The following is a 19,531-nucleotide window of genomic DNA, read 5'->3' on the forward strand; positions in this document are numbered from 1 at the left end:
TCATTATGTCTGAAGCAGATAAAATGGTACAACTACTGAATTTATTGTGTTCTCTTTTGCTCGCTTTACTTTTTTAAAGTCTCATCTGATTAAATAAATCGTTGTTTGGAAGTACCCAATTGACGTGTAGGAAAAAATTTATTCTTCGCACTATCGAAAAAGCCTATATGATGGAATTGATAAACGTTCAACTTTGAATGTAGGTACACGAAAATTGATCAAAATGAAATTGGTTATTAATGATGATTAGATGAACGAAAAAGGAAAGAATAATGAATGAGAGGATGAACAGAAGATTTGATAAAGGAAATGAAATTTTCATTTCAAAATTTGAATAAGAAAATGAATGATAAATGAAATACTTTTTTCAAAAAATGACTGACTTCTAAATTTTATATTTTATCTTTCTGTTGAAGATGGTCACTTGGTGATTGCAACACGTGTTGAGGTGTTGAAATGAAGGTTTTTTATCAAATCTCATTGAAAATAGCAACAACCACAAAAGCGACTTCATATAGATATATTCAACTAACGTTGCTAATTTGAGTCCAATTTGACTAAAAACCTTATGAATCTAAAGAAATGAACTTCAAAGGTTTAAGCCAGTCTCGGATACAGTAGGTTGACGCCTATCAGAACACAACTACTCCACTGGCTAATAACACGAACGGCTATGGATTATATCCGACAGGCGTCAGCGCAGGAATCTTCACAGAAAATTTCCTGCATACGCAATTGGCAATACAACTGAAAGAGTCGACTTCAATTTTGGAACGGGCACACTTGCAGACCGGTTTCGGGCTCCTTAGCTACTCGTCAGTGCAAGATAGAGACCATTATCGACCTAAAGTAAATGATATTCCATAATTGAGAATCGAAATTCTTTCAGAGTATTTCATTTCTCGTCATAAGTTGGAGCGAAAAACAAAAATGTTACTCCATCTAGTGGACGAGGTACTAAACAACTAATAATAATGATAATAATAATATTTATTTGCCATTCAATTTGAAATACAGAATAATCTTAGTGTTAACTGTCGTTAGGCAAATAAATATAGTTCCCACAGGAAGATAAACCTGTGCGTGGGCTAATATATCATTTTAATATTCAATAGATTATAATGAATGAATATAAAAATGAAGTTTTTTTCAGTATGAACAAAAAAAGCACTAGAAAAATTGTATACAGATATTACATTAAAATTACATACAGTTAATATAAATGAAACCATTTAGGTTATCCTAATGAAACAATCGCACTATGTACATTACATCGAACATCACTCACACATCAATCAAACAAATGCCCTATTCTTTTAAAATGAAACAAATAAACAAACCATGGAGAAGTTGATCTACAGATTACACAACTCTAATCACATACATCTTCTACAGACATTTATTCATTGTAGTAATAAGTATATTTCAATGGAGCTGGACATATTCCACTACTGAATGACCAGTTTATTATGTATTTCAATGGTATTGCTTCTGAATAACTTGCAAGACTACACATTCATCATTTCTTTTTAGGAAAAAAGAATACATAATTTTGTTTTTTTTTTATAATTTGGTCTTTTTTTTATTTCATTCGCCAAGATTTTACCAATTTCGCTATAGTGTTCAACAAATTTTTTTAACAATTTTTTTCTGGTAAGTAATCATAGAATCATCATTAGATTGAATTACCTTCATTATTTTCAATTTTGTTTTGATGAAAATTCACAGATTCCTTTTCATGTTTTTCCTACTAACTTTAATTGTGTTTGTACTTTTTTCCACGATTTTGTTGGTTTTTTGAATTAATACTTGAGTGACAAATTCAATATCATCTGTCGAGTATAAATCAAGCCAACTTTCCTCGCATATATTTTGTTTTAGTTTTTTGTTATCAATGATTTTTTTATATTTCAATAAATCAAATGATTTTTTTCTTTGTTTCAGGTGAGATGATTTGTAGTGCAATAGGGAAGTGATCAGTTATATCTGTTTCAAGAACGAATGAATTGTATTTGTAGTTATTTAAGATATCTTTTACGAAACAATGATCTATACAAGTACCAGAGTTAATCCTTGTTACCTAATTCATATAAGATATGAATCCATGAGCACTAAGCGTATTCAGATAGTTATATGTGATGTCATCATTCTCCATTATATCAATATTGATATCTCCTATCAGAATATGATCGTTAATATTGTTATCTTCACAAGATATCTAGACAAGATTCTAGACATTCTAACAAACTTTCAATGAAATTATTAGTTGATGTAGATGGTGATCTGTAAATAGATGTTAAATGTATATTTTTATTGTGTACTTCAACTTTCAGCTGTATAATTTTGATTCCATTTGAGAAATGTACTATATCATGAGTGAAATATAAATTATTTTTAATAAATACAATAAATTCATCATTCTGTTTCAGGTTACCATGATTGTAAATGAGATTATACCCAGCCATATAATATCTCTAATTTGCCAATACTCAGATAGAATTATTATATTGAAAAGATGTTTGGTTTCTTCTAGTAATACTTCCATTTGGTCAAGATTCTTATTCACACTCTTTATGTTACTGTGAAGTATTTTGATATCTACCCTAGTATTTTCAACTTTCAATAATTGTGGGGCATCTTCAATTATTTTCGCTTCAACTGTTTCAATATGGAAGTCTCTGAGATATTCATTCATATTTTCAGTAATATTCACCAATAATATAGTTGATCACAAAAAACGAGATGTGTGTAAAATATAACTCGAGATATATTGTTACCTACTTTGAGTTTTTCTAGGTAGCTTTCGTTTGAATTTCTTTTGCTGAATTTTTTCTTTCTCTGGTTTCCGGTCTCCTTTGCGTGAAAATGCTGTTGATATCTGTTAGCTACGTTGTCATTTTTCACCTTCTTTGTTTCCTCTTCTATCTTCCTTGCATTTTTTTTTATTTCTTCTCCTGTTTCATAGCTCTCTCTGCGGATGGTCTTAATGGAGTTTCTGGTGCGTTTATGGCTTTGGGGTAATCTGGTAATTCGGTGTTTCTTTTAATCTCTAAAATATCTTCCGCTGTGTATCCCATATTGTTTCTATAGAGGTTTTCTCCCCTTATATAGCAGCCTTCTTCACCACTTTCACGTAATTCCTTCAGGTAATCCCTCAATAACTTATTCGTTTCTTGTTGCTTTTTCGTCAAATTGGCTGCCAGGGATCTTCACAGAAAATTTCCTGCATGTGCAATTGGCAATACAACTGAAAGAGTCGACCTTCAATTTTGGAACGGGCACACTTGCAGACCAGTTTCGGGCTTAATTATGGAATATCATTGACTTTAGGTCGATGATGGTGACTATCTTGCACTGACGAGTGGCTAAGGAACCCGAAACCGGTCTGCAAGTGTGCCCGTTCCAAAATTGAAGATTGACTCTTTCAGTTGTATTGCCAATTGCGTATGCAGAAAGTGTTCTGTGAAGATTTCTGCACTGACACCTGTCGGATATAATCCAACGCCGTTCGTGGTATTAGCCAGTGGAATAGTTGTTTTCTGATAGGCGTCAGTCCATTCAACCTACTGTGTAGGTATATCCGAGACTGGCTTGAACATTTGAAATTCATTTCTTTGGATTTGTTTACTGTCAATCTTCAAGCATAGCCCACTGACCAATAAGAAAAAACCTTATGCCCAAGTACATAAAATGCCACCTATGTGGCCAATGAATGACAATGGGGCCACATGTAAAAAAAGGGTGACTCATCAACAAGTGGAAGAAAAATTCTTGTTTTTATTAAAGGTAAGCTAAAAGAAAGGCGAAATTTGTGCTTGCTTAGTATTAACAAGATCTCACTTCTCAACATGAGAAACCTAGTATTGATCCACAATAATCAGATTTCAGATTCTGGAAGGTTGAAAACTCCGAACAACTAATAAATAGTACATTTATTATCTGTTCGAAATAATTGAGATACTATTGATTAATCAGCATACCTCAACCCCTACATCGTATTTACTATGAAATTTTTCCCAAGATTGTTCAGCGTATCTCAACTTCTACATCGTATTCACTACGAAGTTTCCCCCAAGATCCAACAATAAATAGGGGTTGAAAAGCCGGTGTCCGACTCGGATACTAGTTTACAAGATTTTACGGCGAACTACTTTTCCAAATGAATAATGAATGTTGTTTGACGAGGAATGTGCGACATCGCATTCGAGACGTAGCTCTTCAGAAGATAAAGTCGGTTGTTTGTCTGGGAATGGCAGCAAAGGAATTCGAAATGTAACGAAGACTTTATTAGCAGCACGAGATGAAACATTCATGCTATGTAAGGAGAGATTAAAGTGTGTTTAGGACTTCATAAAACTCAGGATTCGAGTAAGTAAATTATTGCGAGAGAAGGATATTAAGGGATGAAAACAAATAAGCTTGAGATATAGTGAATTTATTCCATAGAATATAATTGTTTGAATGACTTACATTTCATCTTACCTACTCTCTGTTGTTTGGTGAAATATTTATCAATATGAATGTGAGAGTATGTATTCATATTGAACCATGTGTCAAGTGCAATTTGAATTTAAGTAATTCCTTTTACTTTAACCTGGTTTGTGATCAAGAAACTGTACAAATTCAGTAGGAGTTGACTGCATCTTAACAAAATTGGTGAATAGCATAGTTTTGCGAATTGTTGAACCGCTCACAAGAATAATAAATTCATCTATTGAGTTGGGCGTATTTCCTGAAGAACTTAAACTTGGTATGGTAACTCCAATTTATAAAAAGAACGATCCTCTCTCAATGGATAGCTATAGACAAATAACTGTACCCAGCATTATAACCAAAATAATCGAGAGAGCTATGTACAATACACTGATACCTTACCTTGACAAACATAAAATAACTAAGGACTCACAAAACGGATTATATCCTGGTAGGTCTACTGAGACAGCTATTTGTACATTTGTTGAGTACATCTATGAATATCTCGATAGAAAAGAACTTTTAGGTGCCTTTATTTTCGATCTCACGGAAGCCCTTGATTGCCTAGACCTAGATCATACTGAAACCAAACTGTGCTCACTAGGAATTCGTGGAAGTAAAGTGGTTCACGTCATTTTTGGGGAACAGAAAAATTATTCTGAAACTCAATGGAGCACGATCTGAATTGCATAACAGCAATCTAGGAGTACCACAAGGATCTATACTGGGTCCATTGATTTTCCTTATGTTCGTCAATGATTTGCCAGAGTATATGAATGCCGGTTGCTTAGTATTATATGCCGATGATGTATCTGTTGCATTTCACAGTGAAAATGATGAATTTGATGAGAAAGTTAACGAACTTCATAACAAATTCAGTAAATGGTGTGTTTCTAATCGATTGATACCTAACCACAACAAAACCATTCTTATGCAATAGTCTATAAAAACAATAGTATGGTTCCGGAAATAAGTATACGTAACGCGACATTGAATATATAGAATGTATATATAACTTTTCTTTGGGTGATGAGCAGAACGGAAGTGTACTCTTATAACACAAGTTATTTCAATATTTTGAAAAAATGTATTATCATCTTCAGGGAAAATCTACAAATTTTGTATGATGGTAATACACTATAAAAAATTATCAATATGAAAGGTCAACTTACTGTTAGTGAGGTTGGCCGTGTCGAAAAAGATGTATTTAAAAAATTGAAACATGTAAATACAATAAACAAAGTCACTAATTAAAAGAGGTTGACTCCTCACAAGATACAAAGAAGAATATTACATTAAAATTTGATAAAAATCGTTAATTGTTTCAAAATTATGGACTACCGGTAAAAGCCATGAGGTTGAAGAACAAAAGAGAGAGACACAGAACAATTGACACTGTCAGTTGTCATGTAATTTAGTTTGAAAAGGTGTGTTTGTTTGTAGATGATAATCCATGGAACAAAAGAGAACTGATTTTGGTGCAAGTGTGATCAGAGTCATCTGCTGTTCTGTAAGTAACTCAAGGAGGAAACCCAAAAATCAAATATGTTAAATTGAATGAACAACATCCTCATTGGTCTTTAGGAGAAAACAAGTGAAGAAGTGTTGTTAATGAAAGTAAAACCCTGCCTTGGGGAGGTTGGAAATTTTTTTGTTGAAGGGAAAATGTTTGAAATTCATGAAAATTATATTAATGAAAAACCAGAATTATTATTGGTTTGGAATTCATGTAGATTTTTGTCAATATCTAATGAAAAGGCATATATTTCACTGAGGTGATCAATATCTGATCTTTTGTTGAGGCAATAATTGGATTGTAAAATAAATGACATTTTCAAAAACAATCTTTTAGATGTGTTTCTTTCAGTTGATAGAATTTTTGTTGAATTATAGTCCATTTTATGACCTTTTTTGGACACATGGTTACTGAGAGCACATCTCTCAGGATGTAATCACTTCTATGTGAACTAATTCTGACATTGATCAATTAGTGTAAAGACAAGAAGTACAATATAATAACACAACAGGAACCTTCACTGATGTGCTCTCAGTAACCATGTGTCCAGAGAAGGACATAAAATGGACTATAATTCAACAAAAATTTCATCAACTGAAAGAAACACATCAGCTGTTTCAGCCTATTGGGCATCGTCAGTACCGGGCCAGGCGGTCCTCGATTGAAGACAAAATGAAAAAACCAAGAAAGTTCTTGATAAAAATAGCTGCGTAAACGCAAGCGAAACATAAGTGGAACCACCTATTGGTGTGACACCCAAGTCAACTTGCCAAGTTTTTATGTCAGTGTTAATGGTTTGACCAATCAACCGACAACTGCGGTAGCAGAAATTTGGGAAGCTAACCTGAAATGCCAAACTTCTGCTACCGCAGTTGTCGGTTGATTGGTCAAACCACCAATACTGACATAAAAACTTGGCAAGTTGACTTGGGTGTCACACCAATAGGTGGTTTCACTTATGTTTTGCTTGCGTTTACGCAGCTATTTTTATCAAGTACTTTCTTGTTTTTTTTTTTCATTTTGTCTTCAATCGAGGACCGCCTGCCCGATATTGACGATGCCCAATATATATATATATATATATATATATATATATATATATATATATATATATATATATATATATATATATATCGAAAAGTATAAATCACCTAATAGACTTCTGATTATTTTGAAATATCATTCATTCATTTGTCATGGAGACGTATGATATGAAAACGGAGCTGAATTTGTAATCACTAGTTATTGATGAATTGACGTTTGATGTACGACAACAGATTCACTTGGCAATTATTTCAAAGAACAGCTGGCGTGAAAGAGATGTCTGAGTCATTTCAGTTGGCAGTCATAAAATTACTCAACTTGACAACTAACACATCAACTTTCAGAACGAAAAATTGTTTACATAAAATGTCTCACTGATTGATGTCGCCATATTCTTATATCAATTCCAGCATAGAAAAACAAAAGAAATATATTCCTGGCAATTTCCTGGATGTACTGAGTGAAAGGAGCTGCCAAAGTTTTTCTCAACCGATGGAATGTAACGATGAACAAAGAATCCAATAGATATGCCAAAAAATACGGAAAAATGGGTGTATATGTGAACGTCTGTATGTTTATCGGTTCATTTACTTGGCTATTTCTCAGACATTTATGTGGTACATGTCTGTTTCATTAGGGAGTATTGACCTTAAGCTTACCATTTGTTTGTATGTTTAATGGAACTGGGCAACTAACCTGAAACAAAAGAGTGAAATCAATATTGACTAAGTAGTTTTTATCACTAAGATTATTTGTTTCTGTAATCCTTTTAGTCATGTATATTTTTGAGCTTTCCAAAAGTAACTTAAAAGGGAAACATATTTCAGGAAAATGCTCGGATATTTTTCATTCATTTTATGGTAGGTACTTCGAACCTTCAACTGCATAAACATAGGAATAGACAAAATATGACATGAGTTGAGGCATTTTTGAATCATTGTTTCGTGGCCCACGGGCGTACAAAGAATTACTTTCATTTTTTTATCTCGAATATTAAGCACAATACGACATAAAATTACGTGAAAGGAGAAGTGTAATATCAGTTGTTCAATATGAGTTAATATCCAACTAAAAAAAAAGTTGGTATACACTAATTTTCACTTGAAATATCATTCATTCATTTGTCATGGAGACGTATGATATGAAAACGGAGCTGAATTTGTAATCACTAGTTATTGATGAATTGACGTTTGATGTACGACAACAGATTCACTTGGCAATTATTTCAAAGAACAGCTGGCGTGAAAGAGATGTCTGAGTCATTTCAGTTGGCAGTCATAAAATTACTCAACTTGACAACTAACACATCAACTTTCAGAACGAAAAATTGTTTACATAAAATGTCTCACTGATTGATGTCGCCATATTCTTATATCAATTCCAGCATAGAAAAACAAAAGAAATATATTCCTGGCAATTTCCTGGATGTACTGAGTGAAAGGAGCTGCCAAAGTTTTTCTCAACCGATGGAATGTAACGATGAACAAAGAATCCAATAGATATGCCAAAAAATACGGAAAAATGGGTGTATATGTGAACGTCTGTATGTTTATCGGTTCATTTACTTGGCTATTTCTCAGACATTTATGTGGTACATGTCTGTTTCATTAGGGAGTATTGACCTTAAGCTTACCATTTGTTTGTATGTTTAATGGAACTGGGCAACTAACCTGAAACAAAAGAGTGAAATCAATATTGACTAAGTAGTTTTTATCACTAAGATTATTTGTTTCTGTAATCCTTTTAGTCATGTATATTTTTGAGCTTTCCAAAAGTAACTTAAAAGGGAAACATATTTCAGGAAAATGCTCGGATATTTTTCATTCATTTTATGGTAGGTACTTCGAACCTTCAACTGCATAAACATAGGAATAGACAAAATATGACATGAGTTGAGGCATTTTTGAATCATTGTTTCGTGGCCCACGGGCGTACAAAGAATTACTTTCATTTTTTTATCTCGAATATTAAGCACAATACGACATAAAATTACGTGAAAGGAGAAGTGTAATATCAGTTGTTCAATATGAGTTAATATCCAACTAAAAAAAAAGTTGGTATACACTAATTTTCACTTCAAATATCAATCTGGTAATCCACTGCCAAGCCAATTGAATTGTTATTTGAAACCTAATCACACAAGACGATACCTTTCATGACTGTTGTGGAAAATACCGAGTTCAATCATTATCAGAAAAATGTCTCTCAATAATCAATGTAGAATTGCTTTTTTATTGCAACTTCAACACGATGTTATTAAAGAACTAAGAGATCATGGACCTAGGTTCTATGTATCTTTTCAATGACAAGGAATCATTTCATCATTTGAGTTTTACCCTGTATATTCAACTGTATTCTGGCTATTTTGTAATCGACGACTCACACAAAAATAAGTTATAGAGAAATTCAAAATGAGCAAAAAGATTATCGTTCTTTCAATAATCCTCAAATTTTTTCCAAACTTTGACATCGTATGAATAAAAATGCTCCACTCGGAATTATCGAGAAATTCGAAGAATTTTTTTCCACTATAAAATAATCAAGCTGGAAATTCGATCAGCAGATGGAACTCTTCTGTGTCTTATTGAATTTTTTTACTGACTGCTCAAGTCACATCAATCACATTTTATTAGTGACTATATATAGAACAAAATGAGTAAATAAATACCGATAAATGAATTCATTTCATGACTTTCATGTCCATCAGATAATGTATCAAATGTCCTGATTCATTCATGAAATTTTTTTCAAGCAACTGGCGAATTTGGTTTTTCTGTATTTGGTCATGATATTCAGTAAAGTCTTCAATAATGTGCTCAACAGTCAGGTCGATATTTTAAACGTCATATTTTTAGGTTCATCACTTCGTTTGATGAAGTATTCATGAATAAGACGAGTATGACCCAGTCATACGCGTGTAATGATAATTTTCTCTTTGCTTTAGCAATATGTGTTGACAAATAAGCTTGGTTCTTTATTATGATTGGGCGTCCGTCTTCTCTGCTGTCATAATGATGAGAGCAAAGATAACAGAAAATTAGTTTTAATCGTAAAAGACCTGTGATAAAAATCAGCATAGATTTGTTTCCATTCATCTGTTACCTTTATGAGGTTCGACACCAAAGGAGCAATACTCTCGTTACTTGTTGAAGAATTCACTATTTAAGTAGTTAATCTGCTGTTCTGCAATGTACTCTCCAACAAGACCATTTTCATGTCTTCAGATTGATTTTGGACCATTCTGGCAGTATTTGTGTAAATTTTATTAGAATTCGTGTGAGCCCAAATAATCTCCTGCAAATTGAAGTGGAAACATGAATAGACTCACTCTCTTGGAACCTGAAATAACCAATCCTAGATTGATTTTGGAACCTCATGAGACTCATGTTGGCTGTTTCCAGTTTGTCAAAACTTTTCAAATAATTTTCTATGTAGAGCTTTTGGCGGATATCATACCAGTCGACAGTTCATTGAAAATTTGAAACGACCAATGAACTTAAAATTTTATGTAATTTAAAATCAATGTGAAACAGTATATCTTTCTGAGTACGCTTGATCTGAGTCACTGTTGTCTAAATTCAAACTGAACTACTATAAACATTTAGTATTTGTTTGGTAAGATTTTATCTGCAATGCTGTCTATTTCAACTCTCAACAAGTTCCACTACGTTTTGATGAAAATCGCAAACGGCACTCTAGAATAGGAAAACGTGCCACTATTAGTTGTGCTTGCATACCATAAATACACTTGAATATGGAATTTTTAAGCGCATACTAAGTGGTTGCATTATAGAAAGAGATACGATACGGAGGAATATATTTTGTCAAGGGCTTTTTAGCGGTACTCATATTTGTATGCATGTTGGTGAATGGTTTTTCCTGCAAACATGAATATCACGTCATGAATTGGGTATTATACCTGAAGCAAAACATTCTTCAAATCAAAATAAAGATGATTTAGTTGAATTCCGATAATATTCTGAGTTGAAAATGTGAACAAAACCAGGCATGTGACAGTAGAAATGACTGGGAAATTTTCTAGATGCCTTTTTGGTTGTTACATTTCATGTAATAAGTCAGATATTAAATCGGCTTTCATTATGTAATTTGGAATAATTGAAAATATATCAAGTTAGCAATTATACAGGGTACTTCCTAACTACGGTATGAAACTTCAGAGGGTGATTCGTTAGATCGTTTTAAGAAAAGAGTGTCTATGAACATATGTCCGGAGTTGCTTTGTTTCTGAATACAGGGCGTTGGAGATCAAACAAACAATGGTTAGTATAACGTAAAAATCATTCAGGATGGAGTAACTGCTAATTGACAACTCTGACTATCACTGTCAGCTGGTTCCAAAGCAGGTGTTCTTGATATGCAAAAAACCAAAAAATGAGAGTATTTCAGAATACTATTTCTATCACACAGTGATACCGTTACGTGACTCCTCAAGCATCAGCATGACCATAAATACAACTTATAATTTTAACGGAATGTAACTTGAGAGATAGGACTTTGAAAGTTTATACTTTTGTGTTTACTGCTAAAGTTTTTTTTGTCTCTTCATCTGAAGCAAAAGTGATTGTTCTTTAAGTGATTTTGCAGTTATTTTCCAATACTTTTCAATCGCAACTCAAGAATGTATCTCCTTTAAAATGTGTTCTCAAACGTCAAGGTAATCACTGAACTGACATTTCATTTCGAAATATATAATATGTAATGAAAAACAAGAATAAAAACACAGACTTGGTGTAAATGACTGTGCTCAACCAAAAATTCCCAATGTGGCAAAGAATGATAATTTTCAGTAGTTCATCCCCTAACAAAATAATAATAATAACAATAATAATAATATACTACAACCTACGGCACTCTTACGGTATTGACAAGACGCCAATGTTTCCCTACGCTCCGGGGGATATGGAATCCGTTTTTGGAAACAAGAAGTGCCAAATTTATTGGAACTATTCGTTTCCTACCCTCAGGCTCATACAAGCCGATAAGCCTGATGTAGTCCTTCTCCACTACCAGAGCACAACGATATATGTCGTGGAGTTTTCAGCTTCTGGCGAGACGAATATCGTCGGGCACATGATTCTCGGACTCAATGATCACTTACCACACGGTGTGTATAGTGGTCGTTGGTTGATAATGCTGGCGCACCCTCTCAAATGTATCGGGCCTACGGGGGATAGGGTCAGCGAATACTACGGTAAAAAAATAATAATAGGAGGTAACAGCAGTGAAGGACTTCCCCCGGCAAGTATCAGCAGAAACTCTGACAGATCTGGTCATCTGAACTGTCCGGAAAGAACAAAGTTCTGCAAGAAATATGCTTGCCGTTCCAATCATATTTTACTCGTTTGGAATAATGAAGTATACCCGGGAGGAGCTGTATCAACTCGACGTACAGATCCGAAATATTATGCATGTTCATAGAAGTTTGCATACCAAATCGTCCGTTCCACGGTTGAACTCCCCTTGACAACAGGGAGGCTGTGGACTTTTGAGTTTTGAGTGTCTACAAGATAGAATAGTACATAATGAAGCCTGTGAAGTCGTCAGCAGTTCGGATCCAGTTCTCTGCATGGTCCGCGACCATGAGAGAGCAAGAATTGGGGCATTTATCTTTGGGGCAGCTGCCTAGCGAAAGATTTTTAACTGAGGTGGAAAAAATTATACTTTTAATAATTTTTTTTTTAATTCGGTGAGAAATAAAAATGTTTTTTGCATTCGAAATGAATGCATTTGAAATGAATTGTACCCTACGTAGTATAGCAAATTTCCGCTAAGAATATGATGGTTATCTGCTTAGAATATTTTTGTGTTCGGACCATCGATTATGACACCAGTAAGCTATTGTGAGACAAACTTGATGTGCTCGCAACCAAATTATGATGGATTACGTTATGATACTTCACGTATTCTATACATTACGGTTACGATGGAATACAGATTCTGTACATTACTTGTACTTTATGAGAAAGTACGTTCTGCTGTTTTACGTTATGATGAATTGCGATTATGACGGCTTACATTTCTCTGCATTCTTCATCTTGTAGCGTTATGATGCATTGCGATTTCTCTCCTTTGATGTTATGATGGAGTACATTATGATGAAATACATGGACCCTATCAAAGCGCCTGACTCTCACTTTCCTCAAGTCGAGTCGGCTGAAGTCGAAAACTGAGGGTTTCATCATAGCCTGACAGGATGGTGTCTTCAACATATCAATCTACCGCAGTATCGTAATGGATATTGAGATCCCTGAGACAAGGTGCAGGGCCTGCCGCGAGGCGTCTGAAATCCTAATGCACTTGCTGTCAGCATGTTCATCATATGCTGTTTTGGCCTATACCCTTCGACATATCGTGGCTCTAAGAGTGCTTTATTGTCACCTAGGCACTCTTACGGTATTGAATCCGTTGTAAGGATCGAGAAGTGCCGAATATATTGAAAATATTCGTTTCCCACCATCAGGCTCATATAAGCTAATGAGCCTAATGTAGTCCTTCTCGACCACCAGAGCAACACGATATTTATCGTGGATTTTTAAGCTACTGGCTAGACGAATATCGTCCGAAAAGAGTAGTAAAAACGGATACATATCCGAACTCCGCAGACTCTATGTCAAGATGATTGTTCTGATTATTGTAGTCCTTGGTGGAATGATGTCATCTCTACTTTCGAATCTCAAAATCATACGGGCTTGTCGCACTGATGCAGAAACCTTAGCCGGACAGATGAAGAAAGCTGTCGTTCTTGGCTCACTGCGCTCACTCAGAGCACATGGTTTTCGGACCCAATGATCACTTAACCCACGGTGTGGGGAGTGGTCACTAGTTGATAATGCTGGCGCGTCTTCCCGAATGCATCAGAGCTTCGGAGGATAGGCCCTGAACAGCGCAAATTTCGATGGAAGGAATAATAATAATACGTCTTTATTCCACATAAGTACAATTAAAACAATATACTTTCTGCATGAAGGTGAATAGGCGGAGGATCAACTCAACCTGATTTAAGAGTCAAATGATTTTATATTGGTAAAGTCTTCATGGAGTAAGTAGTTGGTAGAACGTAGGACTGGCGAAAACCCGTTTCTTCATTTCTTCAACTATCCAGTTTTGGAATTGAATAAAAATGAGATGAAGTATTTTTGAACAATTGCTTAGGATGTGTTTCGTTATAAAATGTCATTCAGAATATCGATCATCGATAAATTATTCTCATTTTGAAATATTTGGACAAATGTCCGTCAGTTACAGATTTATGGGAGACTTCATCACATCATTACCATTACAAGTGCATTGCTTATGGTACCAAAAATATTTCCTACTGAAATTGGCATTCAAGTGAGCAGATAAAAGAGTCAATGAATTTTAAAAAATATTGAGAAATTGAGAAAGTCCAATTGGGTTACTGGAACATCAGTTATATATTCCATTACATGTTTCGGAAAAAAAAGGGTGAAAATAATGTGTTGTGATGCTCGGATAGCTACCCTAAAAAGAAAAGCTCCAGTTTCTGCTCTCTCATGGTCGCGGACCATGCAGAGAAGGGGATCCATACTCCACATGACTTCATATGATCCATCCAGTCCCATTCTGTCATGTAGACACTCCAAACTCAGATGTAAATGGCCTCCTTGTGGAACGGGTAATTTGCGATGCCTAATCCTACGGTGATGCATAATTTTTCGGGTCTTTAGGTTGAGTTGATACAGCTCCTCTCCAGTCCATGTTAGTACTCCAAACTAGTAGAGTTTGATTGAAACGACAAGTATTGTAACGAATCTGAAGCCGCCCCTGATACGCCAGCCGACTTCATTGAAAAAAGACACATGACCTCACCTCAAAAGAATGCATCGGGAACCGCCGAACTACAGAATTCTCGAAAGGACCTTTACCGATATAAGCCCGTCTTCCCGACCCAAAAGATCAGTTCAGAAAGTCAATCGAGCGGCTAAACAAGGAATTCAAATAGTATAAATAAGTTAAGTGTTAGTTGCTAAGTGTTGTAAATAAATTAGTTTGTGATTATTGAAATATTGTTGGAAATAAATTTGGTCAGGACAGTTAATTCCTTTATTTATTAATGACAACATTGTTCTTTCTCGACAGTTCAGATGACCAGATATGTCGGAGTTTGTGGTAATACTTGGCGCGGAGAGAGCATTTCAGAAATGACTGTAGCGTTACAACCATTGTGAGTCGCCCCTCTTTTCAAACCACGTTCTAAACTAAATATAGTTTTTCTGAAGCAGAAAAAGTACATGAAGGAATATACGTCATCTCCATTCAATCAACACTGCTCAATCAAATGTCTCTTTTGAAATATCAAGTCATTGTTTGATAATATGAAATGCTTCAAAATTTCGGAAATAATCATATCACATCCACCCCAAAAACTAGTTGGCAATGTCTCACGTAGGGTCAGAAAAACAAGAATACAGGAAGAAGAAGAAGAAAATTGTTTCACTTTGTTGCCAAATTCATATCAAACGACCTTTTTTACTCAATTTTGAAAGAATTACTGAGAGAAAAAAATTTCAAATAATTTATTATATACGTAGTTTTCACATATCAGTGAGAAGGTCTATGGAAAGTATTATATTCATTATGTTAGTTTCACGTATTTTTACTAACCTTTATCGAACATATAATAATATTTATGAATAACGGTCACCTAGGAGTGCATAATACTATTTTCGGTGATTGAAATGGTTGAATATCTCAGGAATGATCATTCGTAGGATCGATAACATAGATAAACATTCCTCATACTTAGACAATTGCATGTTTGATCAATTTCTTTGATACTCACACTCACTTTCTACAAAAAAAATTCAAAACCTTTACAACATTATATCAAAATACAAGTTATTGTAGGCTTACCACTATTTTATTGCTGATTTTGTCTGTATTATGAACAAAAAATAGAGTGTTAAAATTTTTTTATTATGTATACAATACTTTGTTTATCATATTCTTCAAAATAAATAAGAAACTGCTGAACTTCAACAGAATATTGAGGATGTAACAAACTTGAATTTTCAGTCGAAGAACTAATATTCCTTCGAATGCATTTTACTCCAGAGCAAAAGTAATTCATTATCGAAATCGTTCTATTAAAAGCAGAATTAACTAGTTGACTGCATAAGATTCTCAGTTTATTTTTAACTGTGCTGTTAAATTATTTACATTTGGATCCCATAACACTTTCCGGCAATTATTACCGTTCCATAAACATTTCTGAGGTCATTCAGAAATTTATTAGAGGGAATTTCGTGACGTAACAGATTGAGGTTGAGATTGTGCTGTTTTGTTTCAGAAGTGAAATGAAAAATCTAACTCATTCTCATAACTTACCTATTCTGTGAAATAACCGATCGTTAATATAAAATTGTGATCGATTACTACACCTGTAGATTTTTGAATATATGGTTTATTTGTTTGCGGAACGTGTAATTTCAAACATATTTGGAAAAATATCATTTATTGATATAAAAATATAATACTAACAGTGTCACCATTAAAGTACGTACCATATGGGAAACTTTTTTCGAAAAGTTTCAATGAAGTTTAACTTCGGCACTTGTTTGTGCTTCAATTTAACTTAAAATGATGCGGCCAACTGCGACCCACTGACGTTCAGTGTTTGGCAAATTCAGCTTTTTTTTTTGAAAAAAATTGAAAAAGTGCATTTCTAGATCGAATTTAACAAAAAGTTACTTGAAAAAGTTGTGTCTACGGCAATTTTATATCCATATGCCAAATTGTTTGCAACTAGGATAAAGTAAACGTTTTGCTTATTTTTGACAGATATTTCCTTTATTTTAAAAAACAAGTTTGGTTAATTGTCATCAATTCATGTATACATAACAAATCCATCATGAAGTTTACCTTTTCTGGTAGATTTTTACTCATACGGACATTTTTAGAGAGAAATTAAAAATGTGCTATAAAAATTTTAACATGACTGGTGCAAAGTTTCAATCACTTGGCTATTTTCTCAAATAAATGTCAGTACCTTCAATTTTGAAAAAGCAGGCACAACTCAAAAACTGAAGGAAGTATTGATAAAATTACTAGAGTTGAAATTACATTAAAATTCCAATATTCAGTATTTACAGATTATTTATAAACACTAACTAGGGCGGTAAGGATGCTTAATCACGTTGAATGAAATTTATAAGTAGGTTTTGACAAAAAATGCATGCCATGGTAGTGTCAAGTTGTTGATTAATTTGTCAAATTTTTAACAGTTATTGTTGCAATAATGTTATCTCTTTAGGAAAGAATAGAAATAGTTTTAATATGTGTTGAGAATACACCATACCGGAAAGTAGCTAACATTTTTAATGAACGGCATCCAGGAAAAAATGTTCAACATACTACTGTGTCAAGGAAAATGTCGAAATTCGGAGAAACAGGATCCGTAGCAAATCAATTCAAGAAAAAGCACACTCCAAGTAAATATGATGAGGAGGCCCAACTTAACATTTGTTTTAAAGTTATTGAACACGGGCAAACGAGCATAACCGATATTATAAAAAATACCGATTACAAGAGAGAAAGTGTTAGAAAAATTTAATTAAAGAATAAATTTTGGCCTTACAAGCCAAAATTTATTAACACATTAAAAGAACGAGATTTTGATGTCCGTTTGGGGTTTTCATTCTGGTTTCAAGGAGAGAGAGAAGAAAATGTAAAGTTTCCGTATAAAATTTTATGGACAGATGAGGCAACGTTCTCTTCAAAGGAAACGGCAAGTTCTCAAAATTGCCGATGGTGGGCCCAAGAAAATCCCAATTTCACAATTGAATGTGGTGATCAGTGTTCCTTTAAAACTAATGTATGGTGTGGGATACTTAACGACCAAATAATTGGGCCATTTTTCTTTAGGGAAAATTTATCATCCGTCGGTTATCTCAACGTTTTGAATAATTAGGTTAGTGAAGTTTTAGATAACATGCCTTTAAATATTAAAGACGACCTATGGTATCAGGTTGATGGCGCACCAATACATCACACGGTTGCCGTGAAACAGCCCCTCCAACAAATGTTCAGAGGCAAAGTTATTGGACGTAACTGGGAACATTATTGACCACCTAGATGACCCGACTTGACGCCTTTAGACTTTTTTTGTGGGGTTACCTGAAACAAAAAGTGTACCGAAGTGATTGAAACTTTGCACCAGTCATGTTAAAATTTTTATAGCAAACTTTCAATTTCTCTCTAAAAAAGTCCGTATGAGTAAAAATGTATCGGAAAAGTTAAACTTCATGATGAGTTTGTTATGTAAATATGAATTGATGGCAATTAACCGAACTTGTTTTTTAAAATAATGGAGATATCTGTCAAAAATGAGCAAAACGTTAACTTTATCCTAGTGTCATGAAATATGGATATAAAATTGCCGTAGACACAACTTTTGCAAGTACCTTTTTGTTAAATTCGATCTAAAAATTCACTTTTTCAATTTTTTTCAAAAAAAAGTTGAATTTGACAAACACTGAACGTCAGTGGGTCGCAGTTGGCGGCATCATTTTGAGTTAAATTCAAAGCACAAACAAGTGCCGAAGTTAAACTTCATTGAAACTTTTCGAAAAAAAATTTCCATATGGTGCGCACTTTAATGGTGACACTGTATGTGCGGGGAGGTATTACTGATACTCATCTCAGGCTTATCAATGTCGCTCAAAAATCTCTCATTGAAATCATTTTCAATAGAGATTATACCTATCCGTCTGAAACACTTTTTATATTTCTTTATGTCTTGCAATGTATCTTAAAAGATATGAAACAAAATTATTGTCTGTGGATCACTTGCACAATACCATATTCAAGCAAAAAACCTCAAGGATTCCTAAAGTAAGCACATCTCGAATTCAAAGATTTCTCACATACTAGTGCCCTATTGCCTATGCAGGAGTTCCATTTGAAATAAAGTATATTACAAGTGATAACAGATTTAAAAAAGAACTGAAATTATGGCGAACTAAAATAACAATAGGTGAGTTGAATAAAATATTGGAACAAAAAAAAATGAAGTAGTGATACAGAAAGAAAAAGCACATGTTCTCACAAAAAAGAATGTAAATATTTAAAAGTCTAAATGAAAATAATTTCACAATTCATGATATACACCAGCTTTATACGTATATATGAACATTTATTCATATGTTTTAATTAACATCTGACATCATTGTTCACCATATTCTGTACTGTTGCAATCTTTCTGGACTTACCTTATAGAAAAGACAGCAAATCAACAAAAGTGCAGACATCAAGGACCATATTAAGAACAGAACATTGAATGAAATATAAGACATAATATGACTTTCAATTACTCTACGTATATGGTGTATGAATGATGAGCGACCGATAGTTTAGTTTGTAATGTTGTTTGTTCACTGATTCATGTTCATGATATTTCTATTTATTTTTCCATTTCAACTGACATCACACACATCATAACGTCCTAACTTAGTTCAT

The 19,531-nt window shown here is 33.9% G+C and overlaps 1 protein-coding gene across 5 annotated transcripts in view; it reads right to left on the minus strand.

The window, feature by feature from the left end:
* The window catches only part of LOC111504836 (uncharacterized), a 1,217,253-nt gene that overhangs the window by 839,387 nt on the left and 358,335 nt on the right, over positions 1-19,531 (minus strand). The window contains exon 2 of one of the 5 annotated variants that reach the window (XM_074181144.1): positions 8,667-8,703. The exons of 3 other annotated variants lie outside the window; for them this stretch is intronic. In XM_074181144.1, the coding sequence (XP_074037245.1) occupies positions 8,667-8,669 (3 nt within the window). In that variant the 5' untranslated portion in view covers positions 8,670-8,703. Of the gene's footprint in view, positions 1-7,692; positions 7,733-8,666; positions 8,704-19,531 lie in introns of those variants that run through there. One more of the 5 variants, XM_074181145.1, reaches the window with a different exon arrangement.

The sequence above is a fragment of the Leptinotarsa decemlineata genome, unplaced genomic scaffold (genome assembly GCF_025532065.1).
Source record: "Leptinotarsa decemlineata unplaced genomic scaffold, Ldec_3_MD MMD2_tig00026307_RagTag_RagTag, whole genome shotgun sequence".
NCBI lineage: Eukaryota > Metazoa > Arthropoda > Insecta > Coleoptera > Chrysomelidae > Leptinotarsa > Leptinotarsa decemlineata.